The 19,851-nt window shown below is 39.9% G+C and overlaps 1 protein-coding gene across 1 annotated transcript; it reads right to left on the reverse strand.

Annotated features, from left to right (window-relative positions):
- Positions 1-6,689: 6,689 nt before the first annotated feature.
- Positions 6,690-8,225, reverse strand: LOC120265310 (protein NRT1/ PTR FAMILY 2.3-like). Its single transcript, XM_039273181.1, has 3 exons — positions 8,062-8,225; positions 7,698-7,915; positions 6,690-6,791 (listed from the first exon to the last, which is right to left on the reverse strand). The coding sequence occupies exons 1-3, from the start codon at positions 8,168-8,170 to the stop codon at positions 6,690-6,692; spliced, it is 429 nt and encodes a 142-aa protein (XP_039129115.1). The 5' UTR covers positions 8,171-8,225.
- Between the last annotated feature and the right edge of the window lie 11,626 nt (positions 8,226-19,851).

Raw genomic sequence — 19,851 nt, forward strand, 5'->3', positions numbered from 1 at the left:
TTGGGCTCCATGCCCATGATGAGATGAAGCTAGGTCAATAGTGGAGAAGATGGAGCGCAAAGAGGTAACTTTACAAGGTGAAATTTTTCTCATTCCTTGATAATGAGAAAAGATTATGCTTGTGATTTTTGTGTGATTATCCAAAAGATGTGAGAGAGGGAAGGAAAAGAGGGAGAAGAAGGAGAGAGGCTAGGGCAAGGGAGATCGGACGACCAAACCTCGCGGATCTCACTCAAACTCCGGAGAAGACTCCTTGCAAGAAGCACTACCTATTGATTAGGTTTGATCCTTCTATTTCTCCCTACTTGTTGTTTGTTAGCCATCTTGATGATGATGATGATGTTTGTCAATGAGAACTCTTCTCTCATGAATGCCTTTGTCCTTGTGCTTGTAAACCTCTAGTTAGCTAGAGAAGATACATTGTAATCCTTTATTGACCTAGTGGATACATGTTTAAGAGGCTCTAAGGAGTCCCGTGGTTTTTCCCTCGATTTGTAGGGTTTCCACGCTAAAAATCGTTGTCTTGAATCTTTGTTTGTTTGATCATCTCATTCTAACATGAATGAGGGGTTTGATAGCCTTTTATGAGTTGTTTTGAAGCTTTGAAGTCTTGTAGAACCCTTGGGAGGAACATTGAAGCCTCAAAGAAAACATTGAAGGTTTTTTTGCGAGCTTATCGCGGGCTGCATACAGGGCCGACAAGATCGCTTGATGAGCTTCACGGGGGTGTATGCGGGCGCATGAACCCGTGAAGTGAGCTGATGTTTTTTTGCTACGATAGCAGTGCGCCCGCATACCAACCGCATAGTTTTGCCAGTGAACTTCACGGGCAAGTGTGCGCCCGCATACCGGTCGTATGTGAACAGTAACAGTGCTACAGTATATATTGCTACAGTAAATTCCACAGTTTTTAACTGTTGCATTCAGCTCAAACCCTCAATAAGTGGTATCAGAGCGTTCAGGTTGGTTAGGGATTATTTGTTGTGAATTGAGATGGCCGAACAAGCTTCATGTGGGATGATAAAGTTAACCCAATCGAATTATTCGATTTGGAAGCGCAAGATGCAAGACTTGCTAATTGTAAAAGACTTGTACATGCCGGTGATGGGCAAAGAAAAACCGGAGAAGGTGAGTGATGATGAATGGGAAATTTTACATCTAAAAGCTTCTGCAACAATTAGACAATGGGTGGATGTAAATATTTTTCATCACATTTCCGAAGAAGTGAAGGCCGATGAACTTTGGAAAAAGTTAGAAGGCATGTATGAGAAGAGCACCTCCAGGAACAAGGCCTCAATCATTCGAAGGCTAGTAAATTTGAAGTACAGAGATGGAAGGAGTATGACAGAGCATACTAGTGACTTCCAGGGCTTAGTGAACCAATTGACATCTATGAAGATGACTCTTGAAGATGAGTTGCAAGCATTGCTACTCCTAAGTTCCTTGCCAGATAGTTGGGAAACTTTAGTGGTATCTCTGAGCACTTCAGCACCAGGTGGAAAGCTAACCATGGAAATGGTTAAGGAGAGCCTAATGAGTGAAGAGGCTAGGAGGAAAGAAAAAGGTGAAACTTCCTCAGGTGTTCTTGTTTCAGAAAAGCCAGAAGGCCGTGGTAGAAGCAAGAGCAGACATCCTCAAGGTCTTGGCAAGAAAGACACATCCAGAGGCAGATCAAAGAATAGGAAAAACATTAAGTGCTTTCATTGTAACAAGATGGGCCACATGAAGAGGGAGTGCAGGCTCCTCAAAAGAGAGCAGAGTGGTGGTAGTAAAGAGGAGAAGGAGACTAATACAGTAGCCACAGATGGTGACATCAGTGTCATTTGTGATGATGATTGTATTAATCTTGTGAGCCAAGAGAGTGACTGGGTGTTTGATTCAGGAGCTTCATTTCATGTCACTCCCCATGGTAACTTCTTTTCTACCTACTCTAGTGGTGATTTTGGAAATGTCAAAATGGGTAATAGTGGTGCATCAAAGATAGTGGGTATTGGAGACATCTGCTTGGAGACCAATCAAGGGCTCAAGCTAGTACTCAATGGTGTTAGGCATGTTCCAGACATTCGCCTAAATTTGATATCCACAGGAAGACTTGATGATGATGGGTTTGTCAGTTGGTTTGGTGAAAGTAAGTGCAAGCTCACCAAAGGTTCCCTAGTGATTGCTAGAGGGAATAAGGCAAACACACTCTATGTTATGCAAGCTAAGTTACACATAGGAGAATTGAATGCAATTCAAAAAGATGCAAGCATTGAGCTATGGCATAGAAGACTTGGGCATGTCGGTGAGAAAGGGACTCATGCTTCTCTCCAAGAAGAATCTTCTACCGAACATGCAAGGGGCATCTCTCAAAACATGTGTAGATTGCTTAGCAGGGAAAACACATAGAGTGGCATTTCATTCTCATCCCCCATCCAGGAAATCAAATATTCTTGATTTGAGTGCATCATCGATGTTTGTTCTATGCGGGGACAAAAACACTTGGGGTGGACATTACTTTGTGACCTTCATTGATGATCATTCAAGGAAGGTGCAGGGCAACTGCTTTTGAAGACCAAAGATCAAGTTCTTGATGTCTTTAAGGATTTCCATGTCAAGGTTGAAAGGGAGACAGGAAAACAGTTGAAGGCAGTGAGAGCAGATAATGGTGGTGAATACGAGAGGGCCGTTTGAGGAGATCTTGTAGACTTCATGGGATCAGGCTTGAGAAGACTCCAGCCAAGACACCTCAGCTTAATGGTGTGGCTGAGAGAATGAACAAAACAATTGAAGAGAGGATCGGGATGCATGCTCTCTCATGCAAAGCTTCCTAAGTCCTTTTTGGGGAAGCTATGGGGACCTGCGATGAGACATGATAAATCTTTCTCCAGTAGACTCTAGATGGTGATGTGCGAGCAGTATGGGATTTGGGAAGGAGATCTCCTATACTCATTTGAGAGTATTTGGGTCGCAGGGGGTATTTGTTCATATTCCTAAAGATGAGAGGTCCAAGCTTGATGACAAAGCAAAGCGAGTGCATTTTTCTTGGGTTATGGTCATGAGGAGTTTGGCTACAGATTGTGGGATCCAGCTAATGGGGAAGGTTGTCGGGAGCGGAGATGTTGTGTTTCTAGAAGACCAAATGACCGATCTTGATAAGCGTGGTGAGACCTCTAGTTCCTCGAGCTTGAGATTCTCGTTAGTGTTGATCCGGTTCCTTCACCTATACAAAGTTCTCGCTCAGGGGAGATGTCCAAGAAAATGGTAATGAGACCGTAGAAGTGAAGTTCCTCCAATCGAAGATGTAGAGCCGATTGAAGAAATTGAAGAAGCATCTCCAACGCCACCGCTGAGACCCAAGTGAGAAGATCTACTAGAGATCGTCATCCCTCTAGTAGGTACAGTACAAATGAATATGTTATGCTCAGTGATGGAGGAGAGCCAGGAACATATGAGGAAGCTATACAACATGAGAAGAAGCAGGAGTGGTTTGGAGCCATGCAAGAGGAGATGAGTTCCTTGTGTGAGAACCACACCTATGATCTGGTGAAGCTTCCTAAGGGCAAGAAGGCCTTAAAGAACAAGTGGGTGTACAAGTTGAAGATCGAAGTAATAGCTCACAACCAAAGTACAAGGCAAGGTTGGTTGTGAAGGGGTTCGATCAAAAGAAAGGTATTGACTTTTGAAGAAATATTTTCTCCGGGTCAGAAGATGTCATCCATCGAGTTGTGCTTGGTTTAGCCGCTAGTCTAAACCTAGAGGTGGAACAACTTGATGTGAAAACCGCTTTTTCTTCATGGTGATCTAGAAGAGGAAATATATATGGAGCAAACCGTAAGGGTTCAAAGTCAAGGGAAAAAGAGAATCTAGTGTGCGAGTTGAAGAAGAGTTTGTATGGACTCAAACAAGCGCCAAGGCAGTGGTACAAGAAGTTTGACTCCTTTATGATGACTCAAGGGTACACTAGAAGTTCAGTTGATCATTGTGTGTTTGTGAAGAAACACTCAAATGATGACTTCATTATTCTTCTACTATATGTTGATGACATGCTTATTGTTGGTCATGATGCAAGCAAGATTGAAGACTTGAAGAGACAGTTAAGCAAGTCCTTTGCTATGAAGGACTTAGGTACAGCTAAACAGATTCTTGGTATGAAAATCTCCCGTGACAGGATGAATGGGAAGTTGTGGTTGTCTCAAGAAAAATACATTGACAAGGTTCTTGAGAGGTTCAACATGAAGGAAGCCAAGGCTGTTTGTTCTCCACTTGCAGGTCATTTTAAACTTAGCTCAAGTCAATGTCCTTCAAGTGACAAAGAAAAGGAGGAGATGAGCCGAGTCCCTTATGCATCCGCTGTTGGCAGTTTGATGTATGCCATGGTGTGTACTGAGACCGGATATTGCTCATCGTCGCTGGTGTTGTGAGCAGATTTCTCAAATCCGGGAAAGGAGCACTGGGGCTGCAGCTGAAGTGGATACTGAGGTATCTAAGAGGTACTTCCCGGGTATGTCTGTGTTTTGGTAAATATGAACCCATTTTGTATGGGTATACAGATTCAGATATGGCAGGCGATGTGGACTCTAGAAAATCGGGCCTGGGGTTCATGATGACTTTGTGGGAGTCGCTTTCTTGGCAGATCAAAGTGCAGAAGTGTGTTGCATTATCCACCACGTGTCGAGTATATTGCAAATTACTTGAGGGGTTGCAAGGGAGGCTTTGTGGATGAAGAAGTTTCTTGAAGAATTGGGTATGCAACAAGAGAAGTGTATTGTCTATTGTGACAGTCAGAGCGCCATCCATCTTTCCAAGAATTCAACATTCCATTCGAAGTCCAAGCATATCGATGTTAGATATCATTGGATTCGAGATGTTCTTGAAGCTAAAGAGTTGTACTTGGAGAAGATACACACTAGTGAGAATGGGTCCGATATGTTCACCAAGGCATTATCCAAGGAGAAGCTTGAAGCATGTCGGGAAAGAACAGGATTGCTAGAACCTCCCAAATGGTGCTGAGGGGGAGAATTGTTGGGGTCCAGCCCATTTGTTGGGTTGGATGAATAATTGGGCTCCATGCCCATGATGAGATGAAGCTAGGTCAATAGTGGAGAATATGGAGGGCAAAGAGGTAACTTTACAAGGTGAAATTTTTTTCTCATTCCTTGATAATGAGAAAAGATTATGCTTGTGATTTTTGTGTGATTATCCAAAAGATGTGAGAGAGGGAAGGAAAAGAGGGAGAAGAAGGAGAGAAGGCTAGGGCAAGGAGATCGGACGACCAAACTCGCCGGATCTCACTCAAACTTCGGGAGAAGACTCCTTGCAAGAAGCACTACCTATTGATTAGGTTTGATCCTTCTATTTCTCCCTACTTGTTGTTTGTTAGCCATCTTGATGATGATGATGATGTTTGTCAATGAGAACTCTTCTCTCATGAATGCCTTTGTCCTTGTGCTTGTAAACCTCTAGTTAGCTAGAGAAGATCCATTGTAATCCTTTATTGACCTTGTGGATACATGTTTAAGAGGCTCTAAGGAGTCCCGTGGTTTTTCCCTCGATTTGTAGGGTTTCCACGCTAAAAATCGTTGTCTTGAATCTTTGTTTGTTTGATCATCTCATTCTAACATGAATGAGGGGTTTGATAGCCTTTTATGAGTTGTTTTGAAGCTTTGAAGCCTTGTAGAACCTTTGGGAGGAACATTGAAGCCTCAAAGAAAACATTGAAGGTTTTTTGCAGCTTATGCGGGCTGCATACGGGCCGCACAAGATCGCCAGTGAGCTTCACGGGGTGTATGCGGGCGCATGAACCCCGTAAGTGAACAGTGTTTTTGCTACAGTAACGGTGCTACAGTATCAATAGGCAGAAAACCTTACGGGCAACCGTGCGCCTGCATACCAACCGCATAGTTTTGCCAGTGAACTTCACGGGCAAGTGTCGCCCGCGATCACCGATCGCATGTGAACGAATAAACGATGAATACAGTGCTACGATATGTATTGCTACAAGAATTCGCTAGCTTTTTCACTGTTGCATTTCAGCTCAAACCCCCAACAATAAGTCATGGCACTTACCATTCTTTTATTAATAAAAACTAGTTCTCAATGGTAACATGTTGAACAATGGTGCAAAACCTATATACATCTAGAATTAAAAGCTCATGTTAATTTATCAACCTTTGCCAAACCCCTTTATTTTACTTAATTTTTTAAATTATACTTAAAAATGTCATCTGTCCACAAATCAAGAAATCTCAATGGTATTTTAAGAAGAAACCAAGATAACAATAATCTCGCCTGAAAGTTTGAGAAGGTGGTTGATCAGCTTTTTCCGATGGCCGGTGGTAGTAAGTCACCGTCTCTGCCTCCGTCAGCAATGCAAGCTTTTCTCTTCCCTAATCCCAGCCCATAATGACACGTACAATTGCCGTGAAATGGGTTCTCTTCGTCCCCGGCCGACGATAATACTTCACTCCAAGAAGCATAAACGTAATGCAGCCGGAGCATTCACTCATCGAACAAATCCCATATCCAAGCTCCCGACTAATGCTATCTTCAATGTAGGTAATAAGGGTGTTTCCAATGACTCCTGCCATGTAGAAAACTATAAAGTACCAATTGAAGAAGATGTTTTGGTCATCCACATTGCTCAACTGGTCAGCTCCCATGGTCATTGTGTTGAACCGTGAGCCACCAGTCCCCTACAACGAGTAAGGCTAAGGCGTGTATAAAAGTGCTAGTTGGCATCGCTCGCCGCAGTGCGAGTTTGTTGGTCTAAATGCTTTGATTCCGGCTGTGAGTGTGAGTAAGATCATACTCTATATGTTCACACAAACAAACAAATAAATATAATTAGAGCATTTGGGGATGATATATATATATATATATATATATATATATATGAGGCTGTGTAGTCTAAAGATTCAAAATCTACGACGGTGTGGACGGTTGAATTTCAATCCTACAGTTTTGAGATATGAATAAAATTATTATATTATAAATAGTAGTTCAATTATTTTCAGTACAGTAATTTAATAAAACACAATCATCCAAATTTAATTCTATCCTTATATATAAATATTAAAAAAAAAAAAATATGAATCCCAAAAATTTTTAAGATTTACTAAAATCATAGTAGGAACTATATGCCCTTTCATAATATGTGTATTTTTTATACATATTTTTTTAAAAATATTGACCACCACATATAGGATTTGGTCATCTACTTTTTAATCAGATACCGACGTACCAACAACCTTATTGTATAATGATTTTGTAATATATATATACACAATAAACGTATATATAGATATATTTGTAGATCTATCGGGAAAGAGATTGAGTAGTTGTGTTTGTTCTCATTATTATTTTTTAATAAATTGATAATTTATTCATTTTATTAAAAAAAAAACCAAGATTAGGGATTTGAATTTATGATCTATACTATGCTATTATAAAAAACAAAAAAGGTTTTTTAGGAATGAGACTTTACGTCTAAACATTAGTTAGATATATAGTCTGTGATATTTAATTTTTTTGCCTAGCCGTTAGGGAGGAAGTAGTGTGTATGGCCTCAGCTATAACTTGTGGGAGGACTCGAGCACCAATTAACTTAAAGTCTAGTGGTAATTATTATGATATATATATTGAAATACCGAACTTATTTTTTTGACCATAAAACGTAAAAGTCCACCTTTATAAAAAATAAATAAATAAAAACGTACAAAGAGAGAGGCTACTGTAGAGAAGGTGATGACGGGGAGGCAGCCGAAGAAGGAGTCGGAGATGATGGCGCCGAGCAAGGGAGAGAAGCTGGAGGAGCCATTGATGATGTTGAAGAGCTGAGCTGCGTCTATGCTCTTGAAGTTGTAGTGTTTTATCAGAAATACTATGAAGTTCCCCATGGTTCCACTGAATATCAATGACATCCCAAATACATTCCCTTGCAATCAAATTATAATACAAATATAATTAATATCAGAAGAATATATATAGTTTCATTTAAGCCTCCAAATTAATTGAATATATATAGAGAAAATTAACTATATATATATATATATATATATATATATATATAGATAGATGTACCTATGATGAAGGGAAATGTGATCCAACCTCCTTGTTTTGGAGTTGTTTGTGATTCATGATCATGAGCAACATCTGATTGAGATTGATCATATTGTTCCTTGCTAGCCATTCACAACAACTTGTTTAGGGTGGAAGAGGATGATAAGATTCAGAACTGGAGTAGTAGAAATCAATGGAAGCATTTGAAACTTTAAAAGACACAGAAAAAGTTTGAATTAGTGTTATAGAAAAATGATAAGACAATGATAGCGCAACGCACATGAGGACATCTTGATAGTGATAATTAGAATGCAATGAAGTCAATATGAAAAGAATTGTGACAAAAAATATATATAAAGAAATTAATATGAGCCTGAAATTCACACCAACCCCCAAGATTGATCACATGGGAGAGACTTGAAAATGATTTTATAATTGGCTTCTTAGCCTAACTTGTATCTTTTATATTGAAATATCATTTTTTTAAGGAATCAGTAAAATTATTTATTGTAAATTGAATTTTGAACTCCCAATGAGATGCATTAACTTACAGATTTTTGTAAAATAAAATAAAAAAAAAATCAGATTGATCGTACAAGAGATACTAATTAACTTGTAAAGAGATTTGATTGAATACTTCACATAACTTGTATCCCTTATTGAACTACTATTCTTAATTACTTAATAAAATTATTTAATATAAATTAACCTTAGATCCTAATGAAGTGCATAAACTTATATATTTGGTAGAAGAAAACAAAACAAAACAGATTGATCACCTGCAGAGATACAAACCGGAAAAATGGGTTTATTGGCTTCTTGGCCTAGTTTGTATAACTTGTTGAAATACTAGTTAACTAATTAATAAAATTGTTTACTGTAAATTTACTTTTTTTTTTAAAAAAAAAGTGGATAAACCACTTCAAATTAAAATAAGAATGTACAAGAGACACCAACCAGTAGATGTGGTAAAGTACGACAAAAGTGGAACAACAAAACGGGCAACAGCCCTTAAAGCACAAACACCTCAGAACCTAGTCAGAGCCTAGAACATGCGTCTCCTCAGAGGTCCAAGTTTCGCCAAAGTCCTGAACACGAGGACCAAAATAAACTCTAGACTTCTTCTAACAATGCTGATGTCATCTTCCATCTTTGCTCTAGGACCCTCTGCGAAAGAAGAGCACTAAGATACAAGCATAAGATCAATTTTCACTATGAGACAATAAGCAAGCAAAACATTGGTATTGAAAATACAATCATTTTTAGCAAGCCAGATATTCCAAATTATTGTTTTTGCAACTAAGTCTCCAAAAGCCCTTCTATCATGATGCATACATGTTTGCCACTGGCCCCAAAGATCCTCAAGTGAATACGGTGTCGAGGGTAGCTGCAGAATTCTAGCAAAGTAATCCCATAATTGTTTTGCAACAACACAGTGAATGAACAAGTGGTCAGTCGACTCAGGACCGTCGTGACACAAGACACAGGTATTTGTAGGCAACTTGTTACATCTCCTTCTAGCCAGATTTTCCAAAATCAGGATTTTGTTTTTCCATGCAAGGCAATTGAAAAGGTTGATTTTTTAGGACACCCATCACTCCAAAAGAAACGTTGAATTAGGCATCGGAGCCCCCCGTCAATTAAGAAATTATAAAAGGACTTCACCGAGAAAATCCCATTCCTGTTACATCTCCATCATTTTTTATCCACCAACAGACTTTCTAATGTCTGTATACACACATGAACCTGGCTGATCAATTCATTACAGGTAAAAGGAAACTCGTCCAAAAGGTGGATAAGCTCTTGAACCGTACCATTAGGGCAGTGGCTGGCTCTGAACTCCTCAGGCCACAAATTCATTGGAGCACAGCTATCTAGCCAACCATCTTTCCAAAAAAGTGTTTCCTTTCCCGTAACAACTTTGTGTGTAAAGCAGCTCCTAAGAGCCTGCAAGCAGGTCATGACCCCTTTTCAAAAGAAGGAAATCCTATTAGCCTGATTATGCCACAACTTAGACCGAGATGAGCCATAGTTGAATTGAATAACCTTAGCACCGTCCAAATCAAGATCCGTCATGTATTTCTACCACTATTTCCCCAAAAGTGGCTGATTGAATTTAGGTAGATCCAGAATACCCCAATCCCCTTGGTCTCGAGGTCTACAAAGATATTTCCAACTAACCAAGCTACAACTTGGGTGATCAATATCAGCTTTAGACCAAAGGAAATCCCTTCTAATGCGGCCGATGTCTTTGATGACCCAACCCGATAAACGAAAAATGGACATCCAAAAAGTTGGGATAGACGACAACACAGAGTTTACACGAGTAAGTCGACCTCCTAAAGACATATGTTGCAATTTCCAGGACGCGAATCTACGCCCCACCTTGTGAATAATCCTTTCCCAATCTTGCCTACGTGGTCTTGTCCCTGAAATTGGGATTCCCAGGTAGGTGACAGGTAGCAAACCTCTATTGCAATGCAGAGTATCCGCCGCCGCCCAATCTGGGTGCTCACCAACTCTGCTTGAGTAAAGGCAAGTTTTAGAGTAATTTGTTTCAAGCCTTGTTATACCTTCAAATAAGTACATAATCAGTTTGATAATCCTAAGATCCTCAAGTCCCCAAGACGTCAGAATCAACAGATCATCCGTGTAATGTAGATTGCATTTACTTCCAAAATCCCCTAAAGGAACCCCGATTAAAATTTTAGAGTTTAGAGCGCGCATGGGAAAACATTGAGCTTAGGACATCGGTCACCAGAGCAAAATGTAGTAGTGACAGAGGATCACCTTGCCTCAGCCCTCTTTTATACCAAATGTACCTATTTAGAGTTCCGTTAACATGGATAGATGCTTTTGATGAGATCAGAATACATTTAATCCAACCAACCCATCTTTCCCCAAAACCTCTTGCTTGCCCTGATCAAGAAGGAAATCTCAATCCACTAGATCAAAAGCCTTGGCAAAATCCACTTTTAAAATATACCTCCGTAGTGGCAATGTTATCAAGGATACACCTCCCTTTCAAAAATGTTAATTGGTCTGAATCAACCAATGCATTCATAATCGCACTAAGTCGAGTCGCTAAAATTTTTGATAAAATTTTTAACGTGGAGTTGATTAAATTGATGGGGCAGAAATCCCCAGGCGACTTCGGAGTCTCCACCTTGGGGATTAGAGCAATATTTGCACAATTAATACGTTTTAAGTTTGTTTTCCCCTAATAGAAGTCCTCACAGAGTTGTATCAAGTCCGTTTTGATTAACTCCCAAAATTGTCTGAAGAACTGCAAGGGGAAACCATCAGGACCCAGTGCCTTATCTTTGGCAAGGTCAAAGACAACAGACTTAACTTCCTCCAACAAGAATGTTCTTTCCAACTGCAACAAGTCGACAAAATTTTTATTCGCAAGCAATTTTTGGAAATTAATGAAGAAATGATTCGAACACTCGGAACCAAATTGCTGTTGAAAGCGAGCAACAAACACCTTCCCAATCTCCTTAGGTTCCGTCACTGTGTCACCATTATGAGTGACACATGGTATGCAATTTTTGTTCTTACGACCATTAGCCACCGCATAGAAAAAACTTGTATTATCGTCGTCCTCTTTCAGCCACTGCATCCTAGAGTGCTGCTTCCAATATACTTCTTCTTGCTTACGAATAAGAAATAACTTTGTCCTGATATTCTCCTCTTATTTGAACTCCGCGGCTAACAGAGGCCTGTTCTTCTTAGCTGAATACAGCTTTTCCAATTCATGCAGCAGAGCAAGTTTTTTGAATTTGATGGAGCCAAATGAAAACTTTGCCCAGTGACGCAGTTGAACTTTGAGTGCAATCAAATTTTTTGCTAGAACGAAAGCGCCACAACCCTGAGGAGAACAATCCTCCCACCATTTTTTGACAAGGTCCCCAAAACCCTCCACCGTGGACCAAGCTAACTCGTACCTAAAAGATCACAGTTTAGTGCAGTGGTTCCCTAACTCAAGCCCGATGGGGACATGATCAGATCCCAATCATGGCAGACTATTTTGGAAAATCTTGGGGAAAAAATTTGCACATTCGCCATTGACAATGAATATGTTCAACTTAACCCAGATTGGATCCGATTGATAATTAGTCCACGAAAATCTACGCCTAACCACCGAAGGCTCCTGCAACTTGAGTTCTTAGAGGAAAGAATTTGCCTTTCTAATGTCCTCTAGATTGGGTGGCCCACTGTTTTTATCCTCCACATTAAAAGTAGCATTGAAGTTACCGCATATTATCCAAGGCATCCCTAGAGGTCCCACATTAGCACGCAGCTCTTCCCAGAAAGCATGCTTTAGTGATCGAGCGTTAGGCCCATAGACCGTAGTGCATCGCTAAGTTAAATTCACGTTCTTGTAATAGAACTCAACCGTTAACGTGAAAGTGCCCTTCCACACAGGTGTACCAGTCACTACTGCATTATTCCACCCAATTATAATTCCCCGAGCAGAGCCGCGTGCCGAAACAAAACAGAACTTGTTAAGACGATTCCCACCAATTTCCCTCCAAGTCACAAAAGAGATCTCTTCAAGCTTGGATTCTGGGAGACAAAAAATATCCACAAAATGCATGTTTGAAAAGTCCTTCACTAGACCCCTAACATTCTAAGTTAAAATATTCATGACCTTTTTCTTGGATGATCTTAGGGGTTCAGCAATGAAGTTGGCCTCCTCACTGAAACGTGAGGATGGTTTTTTCTTCCTCTCACTTTTTCGGGTACTTCGGGACTGCTCCCTTATAGCAAACTCAGATCCCCCATGCAAATCTGGCAATAGCACCTTGAGTTTCCTCTCAAACTCCGAGATCGAATCATCTGATTCATAATTACTGCCAAAGGTTGAGATCATGACTGATGAAGACTGCAAGTCAATCAGGGATAAGGACCCAAAGCCCTCCTCAATAACCGGTTGACAATACTGGGCCGTAGTGCCCACCTTCCTACTAGGTATTCCCAGGTGAACCCCGCCGGTGGAGATAAATTCGGTCTTGACACTTTATCTCAGAAATTTATCTTCTCCAAATCAGAGCCTTCAGTCCAATTAGAACTCGATGCGCCTCCCTTCCCGGTATCACTCCCCGGAATTTTGACTGTCTGCTCCTTCCTCAGCCCAGTGACCATCTCGGACTCACCTTGAAGATCCTCCCTTGCTTCCTCCACTTGAGTATCAGTCATTTGCCCACAGCCCATTTCACGACCCATATCACTCTTCTTGTTAATCAATTGTAACTCCCCACTAAGTTCCTCAACCGGCCCAGTAGACAAACAAAGCCCACCTTCCTTATCCTCACCCTCCTGTTGTTTTGTTTGAGAAATCTCAGTCCAGATCGCATCCCACCTCACATAATAAGAGTGGGTCACATAGTGCATTATTGTTAATTGGGTCTAGCATACCAGACCCATAAGGCCGCACAATAGGCCCAACATTGTCCCCACAGTTGTCCAAGCTAACCTGATCATTACATGAGACATTATGTGTCCCTCTCTTCAATAATCTCACGTGTTTCTCAAACCTATAACCTTGTACATGCTAGATGTGCCACCTGTCCCCTTATTGTCTTTGATCTTTCACAATTCGACATGACGAAGCCTCGGTTCCTGCACCGACCTAACATCAGGTCGAGTATGTTGAACTTCAACTAGAGGTGACTACAAATCTCAAGATTAAAGGGATAGGGAATCTTGAACTTCACATATTTTAATAACACTCTCCAAGATATGTATTGGTGGATTATTGTGACCAAATACTAATGGAGTGTAACACTCTCCAAGATATGTATTGGTGGAAAATTGTGACCAAATACTAATGGAGTGTTGCTCAAGCCATTAAAGTCAGCTACTATTAGAGTAGTTATATATGAAACAATATTTAATTACCTAAAAAAGAATGTGTTTCTTTTTTAATGGGATCTTGACCTATCTCTCGCTATGTGGACTTGCATTTCTCTTATAATCAAGCATGGTGCATCCGCACTATTTTTAGCAAAACCGCTAGATAAACCGTGTGCGCCCATGAGTAGCTGGCCTAATTAAGTCTTCTAGTGATTCATAGAATTGGCTTTTATGAGCAATGTTGGAGCTCTTCTTCCCTGTCCTCCTAATTTTTTTCTCCCTTGCCCAATCGACCCTTCTATCTATAATGTTAGTTTACTGGAGAATCATTTTTAATAGTGGCTTCTATGTTTAGGGGTTTGTTTTCAAAAATTAATAGAGGACGACGAGGAAGACTGGGCCCCTCTCGGTTTCATCGAGGAAGATGATGTTTTTGTGGGTGATGAGCTTGGCGATGATGCTGGTTACTACTTGCAATCCCCACCAGCTTTCTTGAATATAAGACTTGTGTTCACAGTGGACGGAGTTTTTGTTTACAAACCTTTTTCTTTCACTGGGAGCGGAAGAATTGGTAAACCGAGTGAGATGCTCTCAGGTGCACTTGCATCACTTAATCCGGGTAACTACCGGCTGACCGGGTCCCTCAGCTCTAGGAAGCAACCTACGATACACCCATGAGAGTCCTCAAGGACTGAAGGGAAAGATGGTGATAGAGGACGATGTTCGTATGATAGATAAGTCAGAGACTTCCTGCCTTGAGTGCCCCTCAGAGGTGATTTCAAACTCCCACGACGAGATGAGATGTGACGTCAGGGAGTGAATAAGTCAAGACTGCAACCGTAACTACCCGTCTAACGAGCTTTGCTCCCGGAGTCGTGATTAGCTTAGAGGAGATGACTAGGCTGATGAGCAGAGCTCTTGGGATCTCTCTGGTGATGGTAAAAAAGACTCGATCAGTGAGCAGAGCTCCCGGGGTCTCTTTGACGATGGTAAAAGAGACTCGGCCGATGAGCTCTACTACTGAGTTCTTGTCGAGAAGGTCATGGGTGGAGCTCTCTCATGACTCAGTTGCCAGCGACCGTTATTGAGGTGATGGGGTTCTCGGATCGGAGAAGATTCAGACCGTTGGTTATTCACCGCTAGTTCAGTCTGATAATCTAATTGGGAAAACCACTGTTTCTTCAACATTGTATGTTTTGGGGTTCGTGCATGATGGGTCTATAGCTAATCGTCGCGTTATCAAGCAACCGTTGATCAAGGATATTGCATCTCAGGGAGATATGCAAAAGGTGCTAGAAATTGTAGCCAATATTCAGTCGACATGTGGCAAGCATGGAATGTCTCATGTTGTTGGCCTTATGGACCAAATAACATGTGATACCTCACTTGGAACACATGAGAGTGTTGAGCCCAAGGGACCTTATGGGCTTCAACCAGTGGGCCATTTTTGTGTTTGATGGGCAAAAGGAAATGGGCAAAAGCTAGAGAAGTTGGGCCACCCATTTAGGATTCATTCATTATGAGTACTTCCGAGCCCACTATGCTTGATTTTCCAATTGAAAGGTAGCAAGCCCATGATAATCCATTGGAACTTTCAGTGGTGGTAGAGCATGGCTCCCATGCAGGTGGTGGAGTTGCTGGGCTGTACTTGGGTTTTTGACTAGAGGATGCCTATGGGAGTTTCCTAGAAATAATTGATGACCTATTGGTGTTGTGTGAAATGGGCTAGCAATTGGGGCCCAAGTTGCAATAATGAGTCTAAAGAAGGAAGGGTGGGAATTGGGCCATTTTTTGGGCCGATTATGAGGAATAAAGGAAAGAAGGGCAATGAGCTAGTAGACTCTTTTGTTGGGCCAGATTTGGTGTTTGAAGAAGAAAAGGGTAGTATGATGGCTAAGGAAGACCAATTGAGTGTTGGGTTGGGCACGGATCTTTCAGAGGTTAATTACAATGATGGCTCAGGATTTCCTTCTGTTGGCCAGCAATTTGTTCTTCATTGCCATTTCATGGCATTTTTCTGGTTTTTGTTACAAATCAAGCATACTTTGGTGAAAATGGTGACTCGTGGCAACACTTCTAATGTCTATGATGGTAAGAGATTGAAGTTTGAAGATTTCAGTAGTACCATTCGACGCAACATGGAGTTCATTGGACCTTGCTCTTATGATGCTTTTGGGGCATCATTGAGTGAGGAGGCTTTGGATTATTTCACAGGCTAGTTTCTTTTTCTTTTGAGGGGCTTGGAGGAGACTCATTGTTTCTCTCATTGTGTTTTTTTTCATTGTTGTTCCATGGCTAGTGGACTTTGTTTTGTCGGGCTTTTTGGCTCATTGCTCATTTTGTTCTTTTTTTGAGTTTTTAATTGAAGTGGTTTATTCACTTTTTCAAAAATAAAAAAAAAGTTTATGGTTTAAATCCTATAGATATTCTTAGTCAAATCATTCTTTCTCTATATATATATATACACTTAAAGAAAGGTGGTCGCTTGTATTGTCTTTTGCCAGAATTATTTGGAAAGTATTTTGCTTTGAAAAATTAATATTTTCAATTGACTTTTTTTTTATTATAATAAGATTCTCACAATCTTGCCATTTGGAGGTGCAACAGCTTTATGTGTTCTTTTTTATTAGGTAATTGTGTATCTTAGGCTTTTTTTTTTTATATCCACTCTAGAATATAGAAGTACTTTAATCACCCACTCAGCTCATTATACAAGTATTTAGGTGAATTATGGGACTTTTGGAGGTTTGACCTTGAGGCTTTGCTTATGGACATTTTTTAAAATTTTTTTGGATGAAATGACACTATCATGCATATTTTTAATTTTAAATCATTTATGTCAGTTAAAAAATTGTTATAAAAACTAATGACATATTTTTTCTAAGTTTTGTAGCTCTTGAGGATGAACTCGAGGATTTGATCTCTATTGTTAATAGATATCTTGGGTTCTTGGATCCCAACGTAAATGATTCTATGAACATGACAATAATTAATCCAAGTTATGGTTAAGCTCCATTTTAGCTCTGGCTTAACTTAAATGGAACATCCACTCACATATTATTGTTTGGCAATTACTATTTCTCATTTTATAAGATAGTTTGTAAGTATCCATAACTAATGGATTTTGTATTATGGTTCCTCTTTTTTATAATTATATTTTTAATAAATTTATTCTTCATCCACTACACCTTTATTAAAAAAAAAATTATGCTCTCCAGTGTTTCTAATATATTATGAAAATAAAGAAAATAGAACAAAATAATTATTTTTAGATATTTGATAATAATTAAGCAGCATAAATTTTCAAATACTAAATATTTTGGAACATGAAAAAAGATTGGTTTAATTTCCGTACAGGTCCCTGTAATTATGTACTTTCGGCCCTTTTAGTCCCTGCAATATTTTTCGGTACAACTAGATCCTCCTATTTGATCGATTTGGGCCTTTTCAGTCCGAGGCGCAGATGGCGTTAACTTCACTATTTCTTTTGTAGTGACGTGGCTTTTTTTATTACAAAATAAGGTGTAAAGATGCTGACTAGTTGATAAGGTGGCAATCGGATCCGGATCCTAAACTGGATCCGAATTGCAAAAAGGGGAATTTGTTATCAAACCAGCCGAAGAACCCACACCTCCATCTCCCACCCTCGGCGCCGTTGGAGAACACTTGTCGTCCGTATGAAACCCTCCTTCCCCTCAACTCATGTGAAGCCCACCCACCTCCAACCGGTCGACAGCCTCCACTCCAAGCCCTCGTTAGTGCAACCAGGGTTTTGCAAACCCTCAATCACTCCAAGGTGTCGTCGGTGAAGCCAAGGTTTTGCAAACCCCCCTCCATTCCAAGCCGTCGTCGGTGCAGCCATGGTTTGCTTCATTCCAAGCCATCGTCTGTGCAGCCGAGGTTTTGCAAAACCCTCTTTCATTCCAAGCTGTCGTAGGTGCAACATGGTTTTGCAAACACTCCTGAACTCTAAGCCATCGTTAACGTAGCCAGGGTTTTGCAAACCCCTCTAGATAGCTATAAAGAATATGGTAATGCCCCTATCTTGCACTCTTTTCTCTTTTTTTAGTGAATTTAGCCGTTGCTTGTGTTCACTTGTAAGTGTGCCAACAATAGCTGGTTAGGTCTTTTTTGTGGCCCTACAATGAAAGTGACTGATCTTATTTAGATGATTTAGAAAGACATATATTGGCTTCATTGATGGCTTGTTTCTATGTGTGGGCCACCTCCTTGATATATATTTATAACTTTGGTGTCAGATTGGTTATTTTTATTGTTCAGATTTGTGGCATCTCATGGTTCTATTGTGTAATACTTTTTTTCATCATAATATTGAATGTGTTCTAATTCTTTGTGTCGTGTTCCTTATTAGTTTGTTGTAGTGGTATAGTTAGTTTCTTTTAAAATTAGTAACTAGTTTGCATTTATGTGTTGTTTAGTTTAGCATGGCTGCTGAGAAAGAATATACTATTAAGTACCACCATGGAGGAACTTTATTAAAGGAAGGGGAGATTAAATATGTCAATGGTTTTATTAATGAAGTTACTGTTGATCCAGAGAAGACTTGTTACTGGGATTTGTTAGGAGACTTAAAAGAATTAGGCCATGATATTACAAATTCAGTCAATTTGTTCTTTATGGATGCTTCTGGGGCATTGAAGGTTATTAGTGATGATGAGGGAATTATGGGGTTAGTTGACCATTTAATGAGGCACTGGACAACAGACATTTATGTTAAATTTTCAAGTGTTAAACACAAAAAATACTATACCAGAAAGTTTAATGGTTGAATCTGAAATGGCTGAAGCTGAAAGTGATATGGAATTGAACATGAATGATGATATGGAACATGAGAATGGATCTGATTCAGCTGGAGATGATGAAGAGAGGATTGTAGATGATCAACTATTTAATAACAACTCAGATGAAGATGAAGAAAGAGAGGAAACCATGAAGAAAGTGAACAAATATGTCAAATTGAAAAAAAGAGTACAGGAAGTTGCATACGAAAGGGATAATTTAGAGTCTTATGCTATGAACAGGGAACCACAAGGAAGTGAGTTTGGGAAAGTTGGTGGGTATGAAAGTGACTACTTTGAGTCATCAGACCCTGGCAGTTACAGTGATAATAGTAGTGGATCGGAAGCTGATGATGATGTTAGACACAAATCAAGCAGAAAAATCCATGACCCTGCTATCCCATTGGAGGAATTCAGATTGGATCTTAGGTTTTTAGATTTAAAAGAATTCAAGAATACACTTGTTGATTTCTCTACAAGGAAAGGTTTTGAGTTTAAGTATATAAAGAATGATACTTCGAGGGTAAGGGCCAAGTGTTCTGCCAAAGATTACAGTTGGTTAATTCTCTGCTCATGGTGTAGTACCAAAAAGATATATGTGGTGAAGCATTATGTCTCTACACATTCATGCCTTTTGGGTGTTACAAAGAACAAAAGAGTTACAACACAAGTAGTGGTGAAGAAATTTGATGATGTGATAGTTCCATGCCCGTCATTAAGCCAAGGCATTTAAAAGCACTAGTTAGGAAGGAGACTGGTGTGTTCGTCACTGATAGGGTCTGTAAAAATGCCAAGATATTGGTTCTTAAGAAAGTTGAACAACAATTTATCGAAGATTTCAAGGTACTGAATAGTTATGCATTAGAATTAAAAGCATCAAACTCTGGAAGCAATGTGGTAATTATTTCTGAAAGATTGAGCCCAAATGCATTACCAACCTTCCAAAAGATGTATATCTGTCTTACAGCTGCTAAAGAAAGTTTTTTGCTTGGTTGCAGGAGGATCATAGGTCTCGATGGGTGCTTTTCGAAAGGTCTAATGAAAGGGCAATTACTAGTGGCAGTAGGGAGGGACAGGAACAACCAGATGTTTCCTATAGCTTGGGCAATTGTGGAGAAAGAAACCACTGAAAGCTAGAGTTGGTTTCTTAAGC

Source organism: Dioscorea cayenensis, chromosome 7 (assembly GCF_009730915.1).
Source record: "Dioscorea cayenensis subsp. rotundata cultivar TDr96_F1 chromosome 7, TDr96_F1_v2_PseudoChromosome.rev07_lg8_w22 25.fasta, whole genome shotgun sequence".
Taxonomy (NCBI): domain Eukaryota; kingdom Viridiplantae; phylum Streptophyta; class Magnoliopsida; order Dioscoreales; family Dioscoreaceae; genus Dioscorea; species Dioscorea cayenensis.